The sequence below is a fragment of the Motacilla alba genome, chromosome 13 (assembly GCF_015832195.1).
Source record: "Motacilla alba alba isolate MOTALB_02 chromosome 13, Motacilla_alba_V1.0_pri, whole genome shotgun sequence".
Taxonomy (NCBI): Eukaryota; Metazoa; Chordata; class Aves; order Passeriformes; family Motacillidae; genus Motacilla; species Motacilla alba.
In genome coordinates, this window is record NC_052028.1 from 11,408,673 (window position 1) to 11,431,773 (window position 23,101).

The 23,101-nt window shown below is 43.1% G+C and overlaps 1 protein-coding gene across 3 annotated transcripts; it reads right to left on the reverse strand.

The window, feature by feature from the left end:
• Nucleotides 1-826: 826 nt before the first annotated feature.
• Nucleotides 827-22,101, reverse strand: TBC1D9B (TBC1 domain family member 9B). 3 transcript variants are annotated; one of them, XM_038150279.1, is made up of 22 exons: nt 21,878-22,101; nt 19,496-19,606; nt 17,485-17,603; nt 16,249-16,477; nt 15,331-15,589; nt 14,463-14,670; nt 14,119-14,331; nt 13,801-13,962; nt 13,077-13,227; nt 12,513-12,727; nt 11,651-11,768; nt 10,666-10,951; nt 9,878-10,007; nt 8,573-8,671; nt 7,808-7,876; nt 6,786-7,026; nt 6,436-6,501; nt 6,215-6,286; nt 5,749-5,781; nt 4,617-4,664; nt 4,053-4,159; nt 827-3,247 (listed from the first exon to the last, which is right to left on the reverse strand). In XM_038150279.1, the coding sequence occupies exons 1-22, from the start codon at nt 21,993-21,995 to the stop codon at nt 2,555-2,557; spliced, it is 3,747 nt and encodes a 1,248-aa protein (XP_038006207.1). In that variant the 5' UTR covers nt 21,996-22,101; the 3' UTR covers nt 827-2,554. The 3 variants fall into 3 exon arrangements, with proteins under 3 accessions (XP_038006207.1, XP_038006206.1, XP_038006208.1); XM_038150278.1 differs by having other exon boundaries at nt 5,749-5,799; XM_038150280.1 differs by lacking the exon at nt 5,749-5,781.
• Between the last annotated feature and the right edge of the window lie 1,000 nt (nt 22,102-23,101).

Consider the following 23,101-nt stretch of genomic DNA (forward strand, 5'->3'; position numbering starts at 1 on the left):
AAGAGGGGGGAAAAAGAAATATGGGAAAAACAAGGGGGAGAAAGAGGGAAAAGAAAAGTGGGAAAAGGGGAAAGAAAAGAACGGAAAAACCAGGAAAAAAGTAAAGGGGAAAAAAGGAAAAGGAGAAAAGAGAAAAAAATACAATATGAAGAAAATATAAGTTAAAACAATAAAAAATTAAAGACAAAAGGAAGGAAAGAAAAGTCACAGTGCAGTCACACCTAGTCCACTTGTTGGAAAATAAACCAAGTTTAAATTTTTTTATATAATTTTAGTCAGGGGTTTCCTTCGCCCTTGCCCCAGGGAGAGAAATTTTAAGTTTCTTTTCAAAGGATTGTTTCATCACTCAAGGTGTGATGAGCTTAACACCTCATCATCTCCAAACAGCACCCCTGGCAGGGGCAGCGACCCCTGGTCCAGAAAAGACAGGTAAGAGAACCAAGGAACGAGGGCCACATTAGCATCAGAGGTGAAAAAATACATAACCTAAAGAAACCAAATACTAAGAACTGTGTAACTTGGGACCAATGAACATTGAACCAATGAATTTCTATAGGTTTTAATTCTGTAAGTATCTGAAAAATCGATTTAAGAGCCACGTGTCAAGGAATTATTTTCTCCACACACCCAGGCTATATGTGGCTGAGATTACTTCTTTGCACACCCTGGACAGGATAATGTAATGCCTTGATTCTCTAACACTAAAAATGTTGTTGGAGGGTTTTTTTCTCCCCACAGTTTTGGTGACACATTCTTTGTGGTAACTGGGTAAAGAACCAGCAATATTCCACAAGCTCAGAGAGAAATAAAAGATGGCCAAACAGTCTACAGGATTCTGATTCATTTATTGAATACATGACAGGTAAGACAGACAGTGTAAAATCACATGTATTATTTGTACTTTAAAAAAATTACAATAAATTACTGAATAATTAGTAAAAGCAGTTTTACTAATGGCTGCTCTCCAGTGATACAGGACAGAGGAGGCAGAGAAATAAGAAGTATGTACCAGCTGTGAATACAGACCAAAAATGTCATGAGGATGAATTAACACTGAGTAGCACACCAAGTAGTGTCAAATGGGAACATCCACATGTGTCCTTCCTACCTTTAGATCCCAAGTGCCAGCCAAAAGCTGGATCACACCTTGCCTTCAGTGCAAGGTCGGCTCTGGCCGAGCAGCAAGTCTCTCACCCTGCCCCTGGCAAGGCCACTGCCTCCGTGCTGAGATGAGTTCATCTGTAGTAACAGCATTACTTCTCCCGTGGAGAACACACCCTGCTACCAGAAGGGCTACTCATAGTTTCCTCTGGGTTTAATTTCAAAGAGCACTCACTAAGTCTCCCAGTTACTTTGTCTCTAACTGGAATGAGCTCTGGTATTCCCACAAGGGGCTGAGGGCAGAGCCACGCTGCTCTGTATTTTTCCCCTTTAGGTCAAATGCCCTTGGATGTGCAGTAGTTTCTAAGAGCCATTGCTAAACTCTCAAGAAAGGACACAGCAGCAGTGGGTGGCACAGTGCCCCTGCACAACTTCTGCCCCAAGCATTTGTGAGGGCTGACTGATCAGATAATTCTTAGGGGTCCTCCTCCTAGGAGGTCCTCCTTAGGGGACTCGTCACTAGCTAGGAAAAACACGGAATCAGCACTAAATAGCGAATGTATCATCAGGGAAAGTCCAGCAGACCAGTGTGCCACTCCCCTGGAATGCTGAGGCTGATTCACTGGCTTCTATTTTAGGAACTTATTTCCTCATTATAACCATCATGGGCCCACTGATTGACTCAGTATCACTTCTGCACTGAAGTCAAGGAGCTTGTGGCTTCCCAGACAAACCAAAAACAACAGCTTTCAAAGAAATAGAAAAGCAAATGCTAGAAAACCAGGTTTGCCTGAAAATTCCTGAATTCTGAAGGAGAAAGTAAGTGATCGTACACTATGAAAATGCCAAATCACACGTGAAAGAAACCTGCAGGTCTGAGCAATGTCTGTGTTTAGATCTTAGGGTGCTGGGAGCAGTGGGGCACATTTGCTTTATAGCTGCTGAGTCACAGAACAGCTTACAAGAACGTACAAGATTATTTATAGGTCAGAGTCCTACAGCACTTGACTACACTGCATTAGCTCTCGGACTGGCAGCCAGAGGTGAGCATGGTTTCAAGCCAGGCTGCATCTGCTGTGCAAGTTACCCAGGAACCTACAGCAAACAAGGGCAGGCCAGGAGCAGTTACTGTCTGAAATAAAACTTCACTGAAATTAAAGATAGCAAAAGGCAGACATGCATAATTTATGGTGGTAATTCTATATGTCAGGGGCTATTAGGTTCTAATGGCTCTCAAAAATGTAAATCTAATTCTCTCAGCCAGAGTAGCCAAAGAAACACCTACACAGTCACTGTCAGGAGCCCCTTATCAACTGGATTCTATTGTAAATGTGTAGTTACTGGTCTCTGAATAAACAAAAAAAACCCCAAACAGGAAATACCAAACCATCCTGCCATCTGCCACACTACCTTCCTGTTTTATCTCCCGAAGACAACTCCTGATTTCTTGAGTTCACCCAGACACAGAAGAAAGTTCATAGTCACTGGATGAACTGAACTGCCTCTCTACCTTCTTCTGATCCTTGATCTTTTGAAGAATGTTGACCTTTTTCTCAAAGTAGTTTACAAGGGCTGTTTCTGTCAGCATGGAGGCCAAGATCTGCTCGAAGGAGATGGACCAGTCAGTGTCAATGGTGCTGCCATACCTGGCAGCTGCACTGCTGCCCTCACAGCCCACCAGCACCGTGTCGTCCGCGATGTCTTCGCACTGCAGGGAGCCTGTGCTGACCATGGAGTAGGAAGACATGGACATATCATCTTTGGTTTCATCATCTGATAGCAGCTGTAAAGGAGAGCCTTGTCCTTCCCCTGACCCATCGCCTAGAGTTTGGTTTTCCTGCTGGGTTTTTTCAGGCTGAGCATCAACGCTGGCTTTGTCCTCATGGTCAGCTTGGGGTTGCTGCTCCACTGCTGAATTCTGACTCTGCTCAGATGTTGGTGACTCCTCTTCACTCACAGGATCTTGGGTACTGTTTGCTTTGCAGTCCTCAGACTTCCTCGTGGGCCTGTTGGAGAATTTTTTTCCAACTTCCCCAATCCTCAGCAGCAGACTGGCCACAGTGGCAATGGCATGGTACAGCTCCTGCTCCACGGGGTCCTCACTGAACATGTTGTAAAGGGTCTTGCATAACTCTATGAACTGTTCCTTTAAAAGATAAAAAACAAATAATCATGTATCAGGCTGAAAAAAGTTGTCAGTGGTGGATGAAGCAACAGGCACCATCTCAAATGACTCATTGCTTATTTGCCTCCCCACCAAGTGGCAACTTACTGCACTGATTCAGAACAGTCTGACACAGACAAACTCCCCCCTCTCTGTTGTGGCTAAATTGAGACACAGCTAGCAATTTAACAGTGGTGGCTTTTCTGCTGCCAGATGAACAGAATAGTCACATATTCACTAATGCTAAGAAAACATGAAGTTTTACTTATATTCTGCTACTCCTCTGTGGTCAGCTTCTAACCATTTCTGAACTGGTTTAAGTAGCACCCATCAAGGAAATTAGAGACAGAAAAGATCACACCAGTCATCTGACTCTCTCTTCTGTAACCCTTCTGTTTCCCTCTCCACCAAGCAGCTGTAACTTGAAGCAATGCAAAACAAAAAAAGCTGAACAAGTTTCTGTGACTGATGGCATATTTGAAACATCCTGCTCTGGAGGGAAAACGGAGTGCAGTTCTACTAGGAAAAACTGGTCTGTGAGGCTGAGTGAATCCATTACATTAGATTGGTTGATACAAAGCAGTTTGTCCATATCCACTGCAAAATTCAACAGAAATGTGTGGAATTGGAGGTCAAAAAGCTCACCAGATCAGATGTGTGGAATTAGAGGTCCTAAAGCTCACCAGACCAGAACAGCAGGGAAAGCTGTGGGCAAGGACTGAACATACTGCAGAATTCCACTAAGCTGCCAATGATCAAACTGGAAACCTTCATACTCCTTTCTTACCTGGCTCATTTTGGGGAGATCTTTAATGGTCTCTTTCTTGTTCTCTTTTTCCTTGGCCCACATTCTTAGGTAGTATCTGTAGTCCTGTGGACTGGTACCTTTCTCCTCTGCAAGGCAAGAACAAGCCATTACTCAGGTGGTTTATGGTTTCAGACTTAAAAAGTGAATGCTGAGCCAACAAAAATCAGGCTTGAAGAAGGTGTTATTGACAGCCCAGGAAAGCATCTACCAGGAAGGCTGCATTGTTTTCTGCTGGTTTATCTGATGCAGCTCAATAGAGCAAAAAATTCAACAGTGTTGCATCAGATTGACTTCTCACAGACGAGCTCTGTGAGGTGACAACTTACCCAACATGATTTACAAATGCTATGATCTTGGGATGTAAAAGAGCTGAACACTAAAGTATAAGGGATGCTTATTTCCCAGCTCACCTCCTGCTTTACCTCTGTCCACAAGGGACACTTTGCAAGGTCTCCTTGATCAGCATGAGACAATGAGCAGGTCAATGAGCAGACAATATGAGAGAGATGAGATTAGAATGTAGTCTATTGATGATGAAATTACCTTTTTCTGGGCCATTCTCATTTCTTCTTCCTTTATCTTCTGGGGTTTCTAAAGAATTATGGAATTATAAAATAATTATTAGCTGATTTTCAGTAATACAACACACAAAGAACTTAAGACAAATCAATACACAAATTAAAATTATACAAGAGTACATTTAATACAAGTTAGATCTCACACTCCCATGATCATGGTTAGAAGACTGAACAGAACAGGATGGAAGCACAAGGCTGATGGATGAGCTGGATAAAGAGCCACACTCAAAAAGTGGGTTGAGAGCTGAGGTAGAGGGCAGGGGTCTTAAAAGAAGGCATGAAAACACAGATATGGAAGATAGAAAAGCAGTGTGATGGCTGAAAGACAAGGATGTTCAGTCGTCCAAAGCAAGATAATGAATGGAAAAAACCCAAACCACTACTGAGCACATATGTGACTAATGCCTACACTCCTCATTATTCACTGTCTGAACTGACATTTTGGGAGCAATTTGCAGTCTAACTTCGTGAACTTCACTTCTGATTCCCTACATTGTCACTAGAGCAAATAGGAAGTCTTGGTTCAACTCAGACTGTTAAATCAGCCACCTAGCACCAAACTGCACAATTACCTCTTGTAGTTACTCAGATTTTTTTTGGGCATCATTGTATTTTGGTAAATGTTTAGCATGACTGACTATTTTGACCTCCTATCTGACAATCCCTAATGTTATATTTTAAGAAATGCAGTAAACTAGTCTGAACTGAACCAACAGTTCAGCAATTCAGTGGCATGCATCCTTATTCCTTTAAACTGGAACACTGTGGAGAGTAGGCACAGGGATCACCTCCCCAGGCCAGCAAGCCTAGCACCCCCCCACTCTGTTCTGAGCATCTTTTTGACCACCAGTTTCTAGGATGAGATGAATTCCACTGAAAGAAACCAGACAAAACCAATTTTGACCAAGGCTGAAACTCAATAGGCAGAATATGCTAAAAGATATTTAATTACTTATAGCACTTTATTAATAGTGAGTGTCATGAGCGAGGAGCAGCAGCAGCAATAATTTCAGAGTATTTACATCAGCACACTGGGCTGGCAGGTGGTATCAGCACCACAGCCATGCTCAATGCATGCACATAATCCATGGACTGACCTTGAGACTCACAGTGCAGGCAGATATCCAGCTCTGAGACAAAAGGAGATACTTGAGCAGCAGAAAAAAGGGTTGAGGGGACAATATCCCAGATAAAACAGAAGAAAAGGTCAGACATAGACCGACACAGAGAAGGAAACAAAAACAAGAAGAGAGACAATGAGACCTGTATGAAAAACCTAAATCATGGTGGGAGACAGGGGCTGGTAAAAGCACACTGCTCCTCCTCAGCAGTCTGTGCCCAGGCTTCAGAGCATGCTGTATCCTGCATGGAATGGACACCGAGGAGTTTTAGCTCCAAACTTCTTCCCCATCATGCAACAAAGACAGTGAACTCAAACACACTGGCAATCCTAACACATGCCAGCACGACACCATGCCTTGCACAACACCACTGTTCAGAGCACAAGGATCTATGCTGCAACTCCTGCCTAACTGAGTGGTAAAGGCAGCACTGCTGCATTACCTTCTGTTGTCACATCCTCTGTGAAATAACTTGTGGCCTCCAAAGCAGACTCTGTCTCCTCTGGATTCAGAGCTGTATTCAACAGAGAAACAAATGTTAAAATCTCTAATTGAATAGCAGTATGACCCATTTAATTAGCAAAACTCCTGAGGCAGCCCATGTCAATTGATGTCAGAGCAGCCTGTGTTCAATAGCAGCAGCACACAGAAGCAGTCACTCACCAGGAGGCAGGTGCAGTTTGTAGAGTACTTTGAGTTTTTCAGTGAGGTCACCATGGTACATCCCACCTGGAAAGAAAAAAAAAGGTTAAGAAAAATAGCACTTTAATGATAAAGAATCACCCTCTGCTCACAGGTTCACACCAGAATGAATTCCCATACAATGACTGCTCAAAGTCCCGTGCAGAATCAACAGTGAAATCCATACTACAAAGGTGTATTTTGTCCAGCTTGAGGCTTCCTGCCACCCTCCCCCCTGACAGTGAAAACACCATTATCTCCTTTCAGTTCTTTTCTTGGAAAAGGACAGACACTTCTTGCAGCATTCCATTTTCTCCAAAAACACCACTTACTCATTCCTGTCACAAACTCCTTGAAGTTGATGAGAGAATCCCTGTTCTCATCCAGGAGGCGGAAGAGGCGCCCTGCCAGCACAGGGGTGTGTGCCCCACAGGCCCAGGGGGTGAGGCTGATGAACAGCTCCTTGAACTGCTCCATGTCTATGCGGTACTGCTCCAGGTAGGGCAGGCTCTGGTCCCGGCGGGCAGCGGCCGCACGGTTGTTCCCCCAGTAACAGCTCATCAGGTACTTGGCCTTTGGAGGGAAAGGATTAACAGGGCACATGATGCTGCTCCACAGGAGTGGAGAGACTGTCACAGCTCAACCATAGCATTGAGGAAGCAAAGAAGAGGCATTCCAGGAAACATTATCTGCCTTGTGATTCCTAGTGTTACTTCAATACAAAATAATATGAAATGAAGGAAGAGGCACAGATTTCAGGAAAAACAAGGAATTATTTAAAGTGAAAAGTACAAAACATGATTTCAGGTTTTAACAAAATATAACTCAGGCTCTACTGCAAAGGGAACATGCAGGTTTTAGAACTAAGCCTCTCTTTCTGAGTCTAAAACAGAGCACAACCAACTTGGGTAAAAGCAGTCAGGTAACACCATTCTTTTAAAAATATATATGCTGACAAATAGAGGCAGGTAATCTTAAGTAATCTTGTCACAATTACAGATGAGGTCAATGGGAAACTTGAGATTAAAAACTGAGGTACGGTCAATCCTAGCTCCCCGTTCTCAGGGCTTTGTTACATTCTCTTCCATTGACTCTACAGTTTCTTTCTGAGTATCATTCAAATACTGTGAATGTGGTTTGGCCACCTTTGGGGGAAAAAAAAAGATTAAAAATAATTGATCAGAGAGTAACAGGGTCAGTCCTACTGGCACCATGTGTAACAGAATGCCACATCAGTTTCTGGTACATCACATTAAGAATTAAGGCAGTCATTGCTTGCCGTTCTTTGCCTTACTTTGCTATTTGTACTGTGTGTGACAACATTTCTTCCTCACCCTCAAGGAAGGCTTCTTACCTTGAACACTACATACAGCTCTTCTAGTTCTTCCATAGAGAAACCAATGTCACCAGACACAGCTCGGACCTTTAGTTACAGATAAAACAGAGTGAACAATTTATTTCAAAAGTAGAAAAATCTAATACAACTCACTGAAAAATCTGTGTAACACAGAAGAGAACTAGTGCAAGGAGATACAACATAGAATTGCAAGAAAAACATCACCATTCTAATAGACCTGGAAACCAATCAGGAAGGCATTTTGCAGTCAAGCAGAAACTGCTGACATTTTCAGTAGTTTACTGTGCTTATTTCCTGTTTGTGCAGACCTGGCTGAGCAGATTGTGTCACCCCTCCCTCTTTTTTTCTTCAGATGTTTTACTTGGATGTATCAAAGAGCAACAGTGAAATAAACACCCTGATGAGATTCTCCACCTAGGACATGGGAGATAATGGCAATAAGTATGGACACTCCCCTTTGGCCAAGAACCCTTCAGCAAAATTCCCTAATGGACTCTCTAAATGGCAGTAAAATAATTATCTGCTAGCCAGCTTTTCTCAGAGATTCCAGGCAAGCAGTAAACCAGACTGCACTAGCCATGAGAGGTTATGTCAAAGCCTACAGGTGTTTTTTATCTCCCTCCATGCCAAACATCTCATTCAATCATTCTTTCAGTCACTTAAAACTTGGTCTGCTACAGCACAAAGTTTCTCAATGCTCACAGCAAAACACTTTCCATGAAGGTGCCATTTGGTAGCTCATTCAGTCTGGGAGTCACATACCACACTCTTCTTGGCTGTATCCTCCAGAGACTGGATCACTTTCAGCCTTTGCTTGAAACGCATTTGTTCAATGTCATCTGCTTTCAGATTGCCAAATTTCTACAAGAAAGGAAGCAGATCAGGTCAACATCATCTCCTGAAGAGAGAACAGCCCATCTTCAATTACACACTCTTTAACAAGTGTACTATCCCCTCAGAGATGACCTAAACCCCCTAGAAGCCTTTTACAGGCAGCAAGATGAGAAAAAACTTGAGCTCTATTCCCTGTTCACTCCTGTCCTGCAAGAGGAGTAATTCAGAGTTCATGAGAAATCCAACATCAGAGGTCTCTACAAAAAAGCTGAAAAAGGATGTGTCAGGACTGACAGAAATACAGGCCCTGTACTGTGGCAGAGATAAGAGAACAGACAGATTGTCATTCCTTCCAGCCCTGTCATATTTTTCCTCTAGGACCCCCATGAGATTCAGCCAGAAACAGCACAGTCAAGAAGCTTTTCTATGGACTAGGTCAGACAAGTAATATGAATTCAGTGACACTCTTTTATGAAAAGAAACAAAAAACAAACAGAGATGGCAGATTTGAAGAAGTACACAAAACACCCAGGAAGATGACAGCTGCCTGACTGTAAACAGCCAGAGAGGGATGGGGTGAAAAACGAGATAAAAAGGGAAAGGATCCCACATTTAGCAGAGAATAGCAGAGAAGAATTGCCAAACATCAGTTCTTTTGCCTGTGTTCTTTCCATCATGCAGAATCAATTTTCTTATGAGTTTGTTCTCAATATGAATTGTGAGGAACACCTCTATCAGTGCAGAGATATTTTAACAGCATTGGCACCATTCTGGGGTCACCTTCCTATTACTATAATGTGGTTCACAGAACAGGATTCCTATGCATGTGAACTGAGATTCTTCCATATTTCTTCACTCTTCCTCACAGAGTACTTCACAATTCTTGCCCTGAATTTCTCTCCTTAACTTCTTAGCGCTGAAAATCCTCAAATAGAATTAATAATGGAGACTTTTTTTGACAAAGGAAGAAATCTCTAATCCATAACTTCTTCCTTACTTGCACTCTTCATTTTAGTCCCTCTGGTGTTGGGCAGACTCTTTGTAATCTGCAACAGCCAACACTGTCAGGTTCTACTCATACCAAGCAAGTGGAACAATGTGCAATGGCTTCAGCCTGCACTCCTTAAGCATCTTGATCTATAAACATTGCTCAGATTTTGGCTGCACAATGTAAAAAATGGGATGTTAATAGAGAAGAAATCTCTTGGGCAAAATACCAAGCCAGAACTTTACCTCATACGAAGTTTTGATGAGTTCAAAGATGTCAATTTCAAGTGGGGGGTCATCTCCACTGGTCAACAGTGCATGCAAGTGGGGAATAGGGGGAGAGACACTCTGTCTGTTAACTACATTGTCCAAATATCTGTGGACAAAAATGAGAACAGATATAAGATTCCAGGATTAGTGTCTAGAAAAAAAAAAGATAATATCCTATAGGCATTACTCCCAACTTCTTTGTATCACTAATCTAAACATGAAGTATGATTTAATTTTTTCCATCTAATATGCAATGCTACCCTCAGTGTACCTGGAGTTAAGTTGATTTTCACCCTATTTTGGGGTTTATTTGCTCTTTTAAAAGTAGGCTTCTAGTCATATGCTGAAAATCTTGCTGCTCACAGAAGAGATTCCCATTTCAAACAAGAAAATCTTACATTTACTAGACTTGGGAGATATCTGCTTGATAATGTTTTAAGTTTCTAGAAGGTGATTCCTGCCAGAATCTGTTCTAAATAGTAAAGCAGAATTAATATGCAAACTTCATATAAATAACCTTTAAGAATTCAAATTCAAACTGAGATGCAGGAATTCATTATGATGCAAAACAGCTCCAGGAGTATGGATTCCTCCATAACTGAGCCAACAATTAATTTCAGCTCTTGTAGAAAGCAATAGCAAACCTCTCTGGAGCACAAGTTTCACCCTAGATTGTTATCTGTGACCTGCTATTAGGAAGAAAGAGATGATGACTAACAGGCCACTGTTACTATTCCGTTATAAATAAGAATAATGAATGGTACCTGCCCAAAATAGTCATGGCTTCACCTTCATCACAGCACTGTAGTAACTTCTCCATGTTGGCATCAAGTATGGCCAATGACACCTGCAGGATAAACTTGATTCCCTCGTAGAAAAAACAGTCGACAATGACCACGGCACTCTCAAAGGGCATCACACTCAGGAAGAGAGTGAGAAACCAGGAAAGGGATATGGTGGAGATCACTCCCAGGTCCTGCATCTTTTCTGACAGCTGTGGAAGATACTCTCGTGTAAGTTCTTCAAAGATGCCTTGGTCCACCAGTGCACCTGAAACAGACAAACAAAACAAGGGTAAAACTCAAAATGGTGGTGTCATGTACTAAGCTAAGCAATTCTTAAACAAAACAGTGTGAGTTCACTAAATTTCATAAAAATTTCCTCTGAACATCATAACTAAAATTAAGACATTAATTTTTTACCCTGTTCTCAATAAAACCAAGGAGACTATTTCTACATTGCAGAGCATGCAGACACAACCTCTCAACACAGAACCTTTCCTTCATTTGTGCATTTGCCCTGAATGGAGGGGTGGAGGATTACTGATATTATGGTATTTACACCAGACTATAACCTTTTATACAAATGAACTCTAAAAGCCCATGAAGTGGTGCTTTGACTAACCTTCCCTGAGAGCCAGTTCCACAGATTTAACACGTCATTCAGATGGGAAAAACTAAAACCCAGAATGTTCTTCTAGATATTCCTCCTTACTGCTAATGATCCCTCCTGATACCAATTTTTGGTGACTTCATCTTCCTTGTTACTACAAGGTAGAACTACATTGGAGGCCTGTAGTGTCTCTTCCTATGTCTTCATCACACCCACACCACTTTAAAAGGAATGGAGTTGCACTTCATTATCTTTAAAACGCATCATATTTAATTAATTCTGAACAACAAAATGTTTCTGGGAGATGCTGGTGCAGCTGAAAATCCACAGTGCAGCAGGAATCTGACAAGGACTCACCTACTACTCTTGTGTTGTAGTAATCTGGCAACATCCGCTCGCACAAAGCCACCAGGAGCCAGAAAGCCTCTTCCTCATTGCAGTACAGCAACAGCACAGAGGTGACAATGTTCATGGCCTAGGAGCCAGCAGAGCAAACACACAGGTACAGGAGAAAAACATGGAGATCTTCAGGAAAACTCTGCTGTTACAGACTAGCTGAACTTAAAAGCATGAATGAGCTGTCACTAATAGTCACATCTATTTCCAGCTTTTACTGGTATCTGAGTCAATAGATGACCTTAAGCCAATTTTTCTTCCTGTTTTCAGTTCCTCTGTTCAGGAGGCAGCAAACAATTTGATAACCTTTTGTCATGCACTTTCAGTAAACAACATGAACAAGAACAATTGTCAAATTCTTCATAAAAACATTTGGCCAAAGAATTTGGCCATAACAGAACACCATAACAAGAACCTGTAACATCACAGAAATACACAAAATGAACCTGAATTTCCACCAAGTTGTTTCACAAAGCAGCAAATGGCTACATTTTCAATAGACTGTCCATGTGCAACATCACTTATTTGATAATAACTGCTCCTTTTAATGAAACCAGAAGATGTTTTTGCTGAACTATGGAAAGCTCTACCAGGAAAACTATTAAAGACTAACACTACACCTAACAGCACTGTGAAAAGTTTATTTAAATACTATGTTCAAAGGATATTTAAGAGATGATGCAGCGTAAGTTCCTTCCTACTTTCTCACCACTACATAGACAGCATAAAGGAAAAGCTTGAAACTGAACAAAAAACTGCAGAAAAAGTCCAAGTCAGTCATGGTCACTGTGTAGGACTAACAAGTCTAGGACTTCTTTCCTACCTGACAGTACCCAATTGTTGGATTTCTGAAAGCATAAGCTGTCAAGACTCTCCGGAGAGCAGCAATTCCCAATTCGTTTTGGAAGGCAGGATGCTCTGGCATAGAGCGGTGCAGATCTCTCTCAATTTCCTCTGTAGCAAGATTGTACTTTCCCATTGACTGTTCCACAAGATCTGCATAGTAACCAGGATGAGTCACCATTTCATTCCAAGCCCCTGAAATGACAAACAAACATTGCTTTACCTCTGGTGCTTTGAAACGCAGATTTTATTCCCAGTTTCAGAGATAAGGGAGCCAAGAAGCACTGCATGAACTCATGAACTACAAACAGATGTGAAAATATAGCAACAAATTCATTGGTAAATCATGTTAGACTTTAGGTCCCAATACTGAAACACAGAGAAAAGCAGCCAAACAGCTACGAGGATAATAAAGCAAGCCACCACAAAGTATCATTCAGATGAAATTACCTTTCATTTATTTCTTTTGAAATGGGCTAGGATTCATACCCTTTCCTTTGAGATGTGCAGGAAGTTAATTCCTGCTGTCAGCACAACAACCTACCTGAGAAAAGGAGCCACAGCTCTCCACGGAGATTCTCTGGGATTCCTTTCTGTACCAGCTCCCTCGTCTTGGCAGTGCGGTACATACACATCCCTCGCCCATATTCAAAGAAATGAATATTCCAAGACTCTTCCTTCATCTTCTCCTTTGCCTTCATAGGAACAAATATGGCTATTTTAGGAGATTATTGCATTTTTATGTTTGTAGGACACATGATTTCTGGGTATACTCAGGCCTGCACTTCACAGGAAAAATACATTGTGACATTTAAAACCTCTCTTCTTTCTGCTGAAGAAAAGAGTGTATATATACTAATCTACCCTGTTCTGCATCAGTTATGACCTTGCTTAAAGTCAAGTCTTTACAACTACGCAAATCTCCACATAAATGCAAACAGAACCACGGATCACAATGATTAACCAGCAAGCAGAGATACAAGTTCCCTGCTTTCTTGCTCTGAAGAAAAGTTGTTCTTCACAGCCATGAATTCACATCCCAGAACACTGGTAACACTCATTTCTCAGCCTCTGGTCAAGTATCTCAGGTATGTCAGTACAAACAGTGTAAGCTGACAGTCAAGTTACCTCTATGCAGTACTACCACTGTGATACACACAGCAGTGATGCTGAGATAAAATGCATTTCCATTCAAGAGCAGGCCAGGAAATCAGCAACCTACTGCAAACTGTTTATACGTTATTGCTTTACATAAAAATATCACTTACCCCTTTGGGTCCAGAGAGCTCCTCAGAATTCCTCCTGAAGAGTTTGAGCAGTCCCTGTGAGGCTGTTGGCACCTGCCCAGCACAGAAGCTGACGGGTCGATGGCTGAGAGCAGACGTGGGGCTGACAGCCAGGGGGCTGCTGGAAGGCAGCTCTGGAACTTCCTGGACAAGAGAACAGAATATGTCTGAGCTCATGCTCCCTCCTCTGCTCATGGCCTAAAAGAGGCAGCACTGGCTGGTGACAAGCACTCCAAACACACTGTAAGGAGCATTGCTCTGAAAAGTTGATAAAGTTCCTCCCAGCTATTTCCTTAGTACCTCACTGCTGGGATCAGCCACATTCCACTTCCATTCCCTGTCGATGCTGCAGGGTTTCTTGGATGGTGTTCTCTGCAGGAAGTCAGAGATCCTCTGTACCAAGAAATCCCGGTCTTTCAGATTGGCAAAGAAGAAGGTCATTTTACTTTTAGTGCTGATGGACAGAGGGCTGGGCAAGACGCTGGAACTATCTGCTTTCTCAACTATTGTCACCTAGAATACAAAGACAAGGGCCACTTGGATCTGGCATTTTTTCCATTATCCATAAGCACAGCACAACAGACAGAAGGACACAAAAGAGAAGACAGGCCTGTAGTCTTAACATACAGCTAAGAAATCCTCACCTCCCTGAGAGGAATGATGAGATGACAGGCCTCCTCTGCCCTGCTGGCAAAACAGATGTAATTGTTGGAAACAAACATCTGGCCAGGAATATGCATCTTGTTGAATGGTGTCCACAAGGTACAATCTGTATGTCCATCCAGGCATTCATCCTTGGGCAACCGGAAAGTGGCACGGTAGCACTCATTTTTGGCTCGAGCATCCAGGTCTCTGGGGAAAAGTAAAGGGTAACATCCTGAAGCTTTTTTACTCACTTGAAAAACCCACTCAAACACTAATATCAAATGTTCATTCCAATCACAACCTTCAGACTCTGCTGTGTATTCTTAGTATTCCTTTCTCTAACTGAGATGCCACCCCTCCTCTGACTCCTCTTTCAGCCTTCAGACATGCCTCTCTGACAAGGTATGTTCTGCAATACAAAATAAAATACGCAAGTGCATCTGCAAAACTGAAATATCACATGAGATTCTGAAACTGCAGAGAACAGTCCCCAGTGGGAGGATTTATTACAATACAAATCTGTTTCTTTTTATAAATCTTTAACTTCAGACAAAGGGGCTGGTGTAATTTTCTTCCTTCACTTTTAAAAATTTTTTTTTACATATGAATTTCAGCAGTTTCTAGTTGAAAATTCCTTCTGACAGTGCCTAGGCATGCATGAGAAAGACACGAGGGCGTGTGTGAATTCAGGTCCAATTTGGGATGAGGAAAAACAGAGAACAAGCAGAAGGCTAATGACTGAAGTAAGTAATGCAGCCCCTAGAGTAAGAAAACCCCAGCAGCACCTGGGAGCTACAAAATAATGCAGATTTATTCTTACAATCCCCTAGTACCTGTCTTATTTTCTCACTGCTGGGAACATAATACCTTTTTAATGCAGAGATGTTCTTAAGAGGCCTCCTGGGCTTTGGGAGAGACTTGTCCTGCAGGAAGCTCTCATTATCCAGTAGCTGCCGCATCGCAATGTTGGCCAACTGCTCCATCAGCTTGAACGTCTCATTGATGTTGAGAAACATGGAAAAATAGAGTTCACTGTCCCTCGTGCTTACTTTAATGCACTCAGGGAACAGCAGTGTAGCATTTTTTTCTAGCTGGGTTACATCCACCCACTGGATCACCAGTGTAACTGAGAAAAAGAATTAAAAAATACCATTATCCCAATTGAGGCAAAACAAGAACCAAACAGAAATGAAGGTCAAGCAGCCTGCAAGCTCTCAGTGGAGCAGCATTCTTCCCCCCTCTTACACATGGACAGTTCTTTTCTTCACGCTTTTACTGGGTTCTCCAAAAATACTTGGAAATAACCTTTGGGATTAACTAGACTAGAAATAATGCAGTTCCAAAAGGACTATCTCCCATCCAATAAATGCTTTCAACTACAATTACTCAAGTTTTCATTCTTTCTTTCCAGCAAATTAGCTTTGGACTCAGAAGTTGGGGCTTTGCAAAGACTGGGTCCTGGCAGGTGCTCCAGATAAAACTCACCAAAGTAAAAATACTGCTTGGTTCTCTAACCCAGTCTAACTAGTAAAATGTAACCCATTTTGAGTAAAACAGATATACAACTTGGGAAATGTTTTAAAAAACGACTCAGGCATTCAGTCTAAACAGCACTGAAGTGCCTATGAGAGCAAGAACTGATTTATGTGCTGAGCCAGACAGAACTCAAGGATTTCTAAAAAGAAAAAAACCTGTCATCTTAAAAAGGAGTTCACACCAAAGAACAACTGCATCGAAAAGATCATGAGAAGTGATAGAAACACAAGTCATAGGCTCATAACTCACCCTCTTTGCCCAGCAGGAAGGAGTAGAAACAGAGGTGGTTGACAGTGAGGTACAGCCAGCCCTGCCTGGGGACACGTCCCTTCCAATAGCTGCAGGAATAGTAATTGACCAACTTCTCCACCTCAGGCATCCCAAACTGCTTCCGCATCTTCAGTTCAGCCTCTTTGAATTTACCTGGATCCTCTTCGCTCTGGGGCTGCTCATTCTTGTTCTCCTCAGCAATAATGCCCTGAAAGGATGTGGGAGGAGAGGAGAAACAGAAGTGAAGGTGCCTGCTGACAGAAATAACGTACAAAGCAAAGGGTCACAGCAGCAATCCGGAAGGCACAAAGGAACAGGACTCAGCACTCATCCTGTCATGTCAGAAACGGCAAAGACATGCTGAAAGGGCAGCCAGATACTGTGGGAGTCTGGGATCCACTCCTGAACACATGCCACAAGCACTCATGTTTAATGTTCAACTGAGTTCCTCATGGCTGGCCTGGGAACACTTGGAACACCCTGCAGGAGAACTGAAGTCTCTTTTCACTTGCACACCTGCTTCTCCAACTGGAAGAAGATCATCTGCCAGGAAGGACAGAACTCTGCAAGCTGTCAGATCTTGACTGGCCAGAAGGAAAAACAAATGACCACAATCTCTCTCATGCACAGACACACATTGAAAATATGAAGAATCTGACAGGAGTGCTGAAAAAGATGCAACTTCCTGCAGTTCAATAAAGAACTGTATTTATAAGTTTCTGCTCTGGAGGGTTTGTGGGCTGGGAATCTGAAGTGTGTTAACTGCAAAACCAGCAGATACCTGACTCCAAAGTCAGTGGAAGCTGGGATGCAGTTCCTTTACAACTCAGGTACCTTTCAGACCACTGGCAAGGCAAGTACATTGCTCACAAAGCAGAATTCTCTCTCCTCCATTTGTTGCTAGATGAACCCTTGTTAAACCATTCTCCCTGCATCAAAGGCATAACTGACAATGATTTTAAAGAGATATTATATTTGGGTTAGTAGGAACATCCTAAGCAGGCTGTTCCTTGAGATCTACTGCTCTTAACCCTACCTCTTGCAATATATTTGTTCAGTATTTGCTCTGACTGTGACCAGATGTTGACATGGATGCATTCCATGACACTTCCATACCTTTGTATGACTGAAAAGGATAAAAAATTCTTAGAACCATCTCCCTTCCCTTGTCCTTTCTCAGAATCTGGAAGTCCTTCAGGGAAACATGTCACTTACGTGTATCTTGCCCTTGACAAAGGTGGTGATATCTTCTTCATTGTCAAAGATGGACAGAGTCTGCAGTAAGTTATTCTCCAGCCATTCCCAATGCTTTGTGATCTCTTTACGAGACGATCCTAATTGAAGGGGAGAAAGATGATGCCAAGAGCAAAGAAAAAAAAAATTAGAACAAGGTCTTTTTTCCTCCAAGTTCACAGCAGGAAACTAATAATTACTGAACAGTGACTAGGATAAATCGCACACAACAACTGCGTACATGTCAAGGATGTTTTATGTACAACCAACATTATGTTTCTAATAAAGTATCTCCACTGTCACCAAGGATACTCCAAGGCACATAATTATCAATTATAGGATGCTTTGACTGCAAAAAACCCCACACAGGTTCAGAAACAACAGCAGTGGAACAAAGTCTGTGTCCTGTACTGTTTCATGAGCTACATCTCTTACCAAATGACAGCAGCCAAATTGCTAAAATAAGCCTGGCCTCACTAACTGACATCTTGGTAAAAACTGTATTAGCAAAACATATATGAAGGAGTAAAAATCTGTGATTCCTACAAGGAGGGTTATAAGAACAAAGTGCTGAAGAGCCGAAGCTGCATGTGTGACCAGACTGCTGCCCACTAGTATTTATACACTGTGAACTGTAAATAGAATATTTGCATTTTTCAGCTAGAGAGCAGTATATATTTTATAACGTTAAAGGAATGCCAGTACCCTTACTTTGACAGCAGAATGAGAAACAGGTATGATTAAAAAAAATACTTTGGATGAACAGAACACATATTTACTCCAGGACAATAATTTATCAAACTCCATTTGGGTGTTACCCAGCCCATCCCACTTCTACACGCTTCACTGTTTAAAAGTAACTGAGATACAGAGGATATAAACTAAAATACTCCTGAAATTGAACAAAAATAACTTACTGAGTATCAAGATACCATAAAATTACAGATCTGCATTAAATATTCTCCCTTTTTCTATGCAGTTCCTGACCTGCCATTTTGTTTTCTGTCTTTCTTAATTCTCTGCCTCCACCCTCCTCAAAGGGGAACCTGAGTTTCTGTGAAACATAGCAACATCTAAACCTCTCCTCTGCAGAATTTAAGTAGCTCTGTGAAACATAGCAACATCTAAACCTCTCCTCTGCAGAATTTAAGTAGCTCTGCAAGGGAGAACATTGTGTTGGTTGCCTGGGGAGAAGGTGGGAAGAGGAAAAACAAGACATCAGCCTTTGTGGGCCTAGCAAATGATTCCTTCATGATCAGATTTTTTTTTTGTCTCCACCACAAAGTGAGAAGTGTGAAGGTTCTTATTATAAACAAAGTTGGTCTAACAAATAGGTCTGGAGATATTTCCCCTTTAGCAAGCATTAGTACCTAAAGCTTTAATCAAAGTTCACCAACGGACATCAGATGGTTGCATTATGATATTCTAAAACAGTAGTTACATTTCTCAAGTAAAAGAGGCCGCGGATCCTTGATGTTAAAAAGTACTATTCTAGTCCTTTTTACAGAAATACTATTCTAGTCCTTTTTACAGATCTATATACACATCTATTCCAGGCCAGAAATAATAGAAAAAACATAAACTGGACCAAGAGATTCCCCAAAGCACCTCTGGTACCTTGAACAATGTTACATGTTCCCATCCTGTGCCATGCTCATGGTAAGCAGCAGCACAACACTCATCATCCCACCAAAACCTGCATGTGTTATTATCTGCACAATCTCACTACAACCTTGCAAATACAAGGTACATCTTGGAAGAAAGAAAATTCCTAACATCTGCAGAAACAGAAGCTTTTGCAGAGCTTCAAGTTCCTGAATTACACTTTAAACAACACTGAGTTTTGTCATTTTTGGAATCTTCCACTACACTACTGGAAACTCTTGGAAGTGTCCTGAGCAGTCATAGAATACTCTTGTGTGGGATAACTGCTCATCTGAATCAAAAAGACAAGAAAGTAACTCAAGTCCAGGCCCCAACAAGAGTCACATACCACAGGCCACTGCCCAGTACACTTGAGAGTCCTGAGTCTGGTGCAGAATCCGGTATGGGGCAACTCTGGCACTGGAATCCAAAACAACGTCTAGAGTTCCCACAAGGAGACCTAGGAAACAAAGAGATAGAAATTACAGCAATGTAATACCAAAACAAAGAACTGGGTTAAGCAAAAACACAGGATGATCACTGCAGAAAATGCTGATAATGAATGAATGAAATGCTGTTAACAGCCTGTGAACAGCTGTGATGAAGAGCTGGGGCACTCAGTTGAGAAAATTACGAAATTTACCTCCTTGGTTCAGAAAATTCAGAAATTTACCTCCAGTCACTGGAGGTAAATTCCCTAAAAACCAACTGCAGCCTGGTAACGGACAAAGTTAGGTGGCAATTAAAATGCCTACTGAGCTTCCTTACAGTCCCCCACCTTCATAGAAGAGTTTTCTAATGAAAGTGAAATGTGTTTTCCTCTGTGGGGTTTTTGCTTCTAATAGTGATTTTTAAGCCTACCAAGCTAAAAGACACAAGAGTTTTCAACGCTGTTTTTTTTTTTCAGAATCACCAACGCCAAAAGCAGGTAACTTGTCCAAATGGAATCAGGTAGATCTAGAAAAACTGGTGCTCACAGGTTTCAAGGATGCTCCCAGAAGTACTTTGATTAAACAAAGATGTCAGCAACTCAAAATCTGGTAATACAGAAGTCAAAATATTTTTATACGATGTTAAATAAGGAGATACTTCCAGAGTAAATGTTGATGAACCAGACTTTGTAAAGCAAGTCAATTTACTTCAATGAAGTCTTTATTTCAATTAGATAAAACAGATACATAAGGAGATGATTTGCTTTGTTGTTCTAGACAATGCATTATGAGCATCTTTAATGCAAATTAACTTTGCAACATACTCGTGATTAAAGGTTTTCTAGAATTAGAACTTGGAGCATGGTTGCTCCTCGGGCTCTGACTCTGTGGGGGGTCCAGTTTCAATTCCCAGCTCTCATCGGTTTGGGTAGCCTATGCAAACTGTACTCATCCATATCTCATTCCTTATCAAGAAACATGCCACTTCCTCTTCCTTATCTCTCCTGGCTATCTATGTAGCAATTAACAAATTAAGAAAATACCACCGATTGTCCTTGCAGTGAGACATCACCCACAGCAAGCCCATGTGACCAACCTAAACGAAACACATATGCAACCAGCACAGCAGGATCTGTCTGGGCTCTGGGTTTCTTGTGTAGTTTTAGGCAGGATATGGATTAAAAGTTAATTTTGAATCCGTCCTATGACAATACTGGATGTGTCAAATATTGACACACAGACCGGTAATGAGATGTTTAATAACCTGAGTCTGACAGCAACTCAAAAACCTTTCCAGCTCAGCTCCCACTCTAACTCTGAGATGTCACTGTGCAGCTGCACAGCTCCTTAAGGACATGTGGTTTTTAACCGGCAGGAGCTCTGAAGAAGACTCTCACTGAGCCACACTAGCTCAAAAAGTAAACATAGCTCAAAGCTTCAACCCATCAGGAACACATCAGTTTACCAAAATAGCACCAGGCGTCGTTTCTTCTTGGAAAAAACTAGAAAATTGTAAAATACCAGTATAAGTCTATATGCAAAACTGCACAAGTTGTGTGACATCAGACAGAACAGTTCAAAATAATTTTGAACACTGGGAAAATATGAAATATGCTAATAATGTTTATCAGCTGCACCAGTGTGTCTAAATGGGTTAATACACGACAGTTGCTATGCGTAATTGACAAAAGTAAAATTCACATCTTTGTAATTGACATAATTGAAAGCATTCTGCACACAAATGAGGTTTTAAAAAGTGAGGGGATTTGCTGTTGTTAACACTGTGCTTCGGTGACAGTCGTGTTATTTTAGCAGTTTATGTCACAAACAAGGCTGTCCCCCACCCACAGCGGTATTTTCCACTGGGCTGCACCCACACAGCTTCACCCCCGGCCCATGTACAGCACAACTTCCATACCGCTACCAGTTATAAACCACGTCTGACTGTCATCCCCTACATCTCGAAAAGGCACACAGACACACAAAACATGCAAATAAACCGCCTTAATAATTCAAAGCAACGCGAGCAGGGCTGAGAAGCCATTTTTGACAAGAGAAGAAGACGGTCCCAAGCATCCCGTCAGCTGCGTGTGCTCCCCGGCAGCAGCCCCCGGGCCCGGCCGCTGACAGCCCCGGCCGGACACGGCGGTCGAGGGGCTCCGGGGTCACACACGGCGAGGAGCGGCGAGCACACGAGCGGCCCGCGCCTCTCCGCCCCCGCCGGGCCCTCCCAGCCCCCGCCCCGCGCTCCCGGACCCCGCGCCGGGCCGGAGCCTCCCCGCGGCCCCGCCGCGCCTCACCCGTGAGGCCGCCCCCTTTGCCGTGTCCCCGCCGGCGCTGGAGCAGGAAGAAGGGGTTGGCGCGCTCGGTGACCCACAGCGCGCCGGCCAGCAGCACCTCCTCGGGGCCCAGCCACATCGCGGCGGGGCTGCGGAGCGGAGCGGCCCGCGGGGCTGGGCCGGCCCGGCCGGGGCGGGAGCGGCGCGGGGGAGCGGCCGGGCCGGGTCACGGGGCCCTCGCCGCGCCCGCCGCCACCGCGCCCTCTGGCGGCCCGGCCCCCTCACTGCCTCCGCGGCGCCGAGGCCTCCGCGGGTTCGAGCCCCGCGCCCGGCCGGCGCCCGGAGCCGCCTCCCGGGACTGTCCGCCGCTCCTCTGCCTCCGGTGGCACATTGTGGCATTGAAAAGAACTGAACTGAACGGCCTGAAGTTGTGTCGGAAAGGGGGAGGGGGGTGTTTAATTTGGATATTAGAAAAATATCCACCCCAGGGGGTGGTCGGGCTCTGGAACAGCACAGACATGTCCAGCACTCCTGCACAGTGTGGCGATGCTTCCATCTCCCAGATTAGGATGGGAATTCATTTGCCCTTTTTGCTGTGAAGAACAAGTCCTTGCAGCATCTCAGCCTCGTGAATTCAGTGTGGGGGTCCTGGCATCCCCCTCCTGGCAGCTGGTTCACTTCGGTCCTCGCTTTGCAGCTCTGGAGCCCGCTCCAAGCTTGTGGCCCAGCCCAAGGATGAGCTTTGCAGCACACAGCACAGGGAGAGATGCAGTTCCCTCTCATCCCTTGGCTGCGGAGCAGCTTCCCAGTGAATTTAGTGAACCACTATTCTTGTTTCAATAACCATTAGAGAGCCTCCAGGCAAACTCTGAAAGTATTACAACAGCAGAAAACACTGACATCTGCCATCTCTGTGCTTATTGCCCAGCTCCCAGGAAGGCAGGAATGCCATGGTTTTTTTAGGCTTTAAATCCTTTAACCCTGGATGATCTATCTTTGTTAGTGCAGTGCTCTAATCCCAGCTGGAGCCCTTGTACACTACTCTAATATAAATATTTATTAGCTGGCTCAGCCTGCAGGGCCGTGCCTTCACCTCAGTGGCATGGCTGTTTCTGGGGAGCAGCAGGGTGGTTTCTGAAGGCTGAGTGTCCTGTGGGAAGGGTTTGAGCACTGGGAGAAGATGCTGAAGGATCCTTCCCTGTTTAACTATTGCTGTTCTTGCTCACTCTGTGCCTTCTTAAAGGT

What these genes read in the sequence shown, in the direction of transcription:
- TBC1D9B (XM_038150278.1), bottom strand. Translation starts at nt 21,995, where the DNA reads ATGTGGCTGGGCCCCGAGGAGGTGCTGCTGGCCGGCGCGCTGTGGGTC. An exon ending in GCCATGACTATTTTGGGCAG is followed by an intron (nt 10,008 to 10,665) that starts GTACCATTCATT and finishes TTTTGTCCACAG; the next exon opens with ATATTTGGACAATGTAGTTA. An exon ending in AGAGGATGTGACAACAGAAG is followed by an intron (nt 5,800 to 6,214) that starts GTAATGCAGCAG and finishes CTGCTGCTCAAG; the next exon opens with TATCTCCTTTTGTCTCAGAG.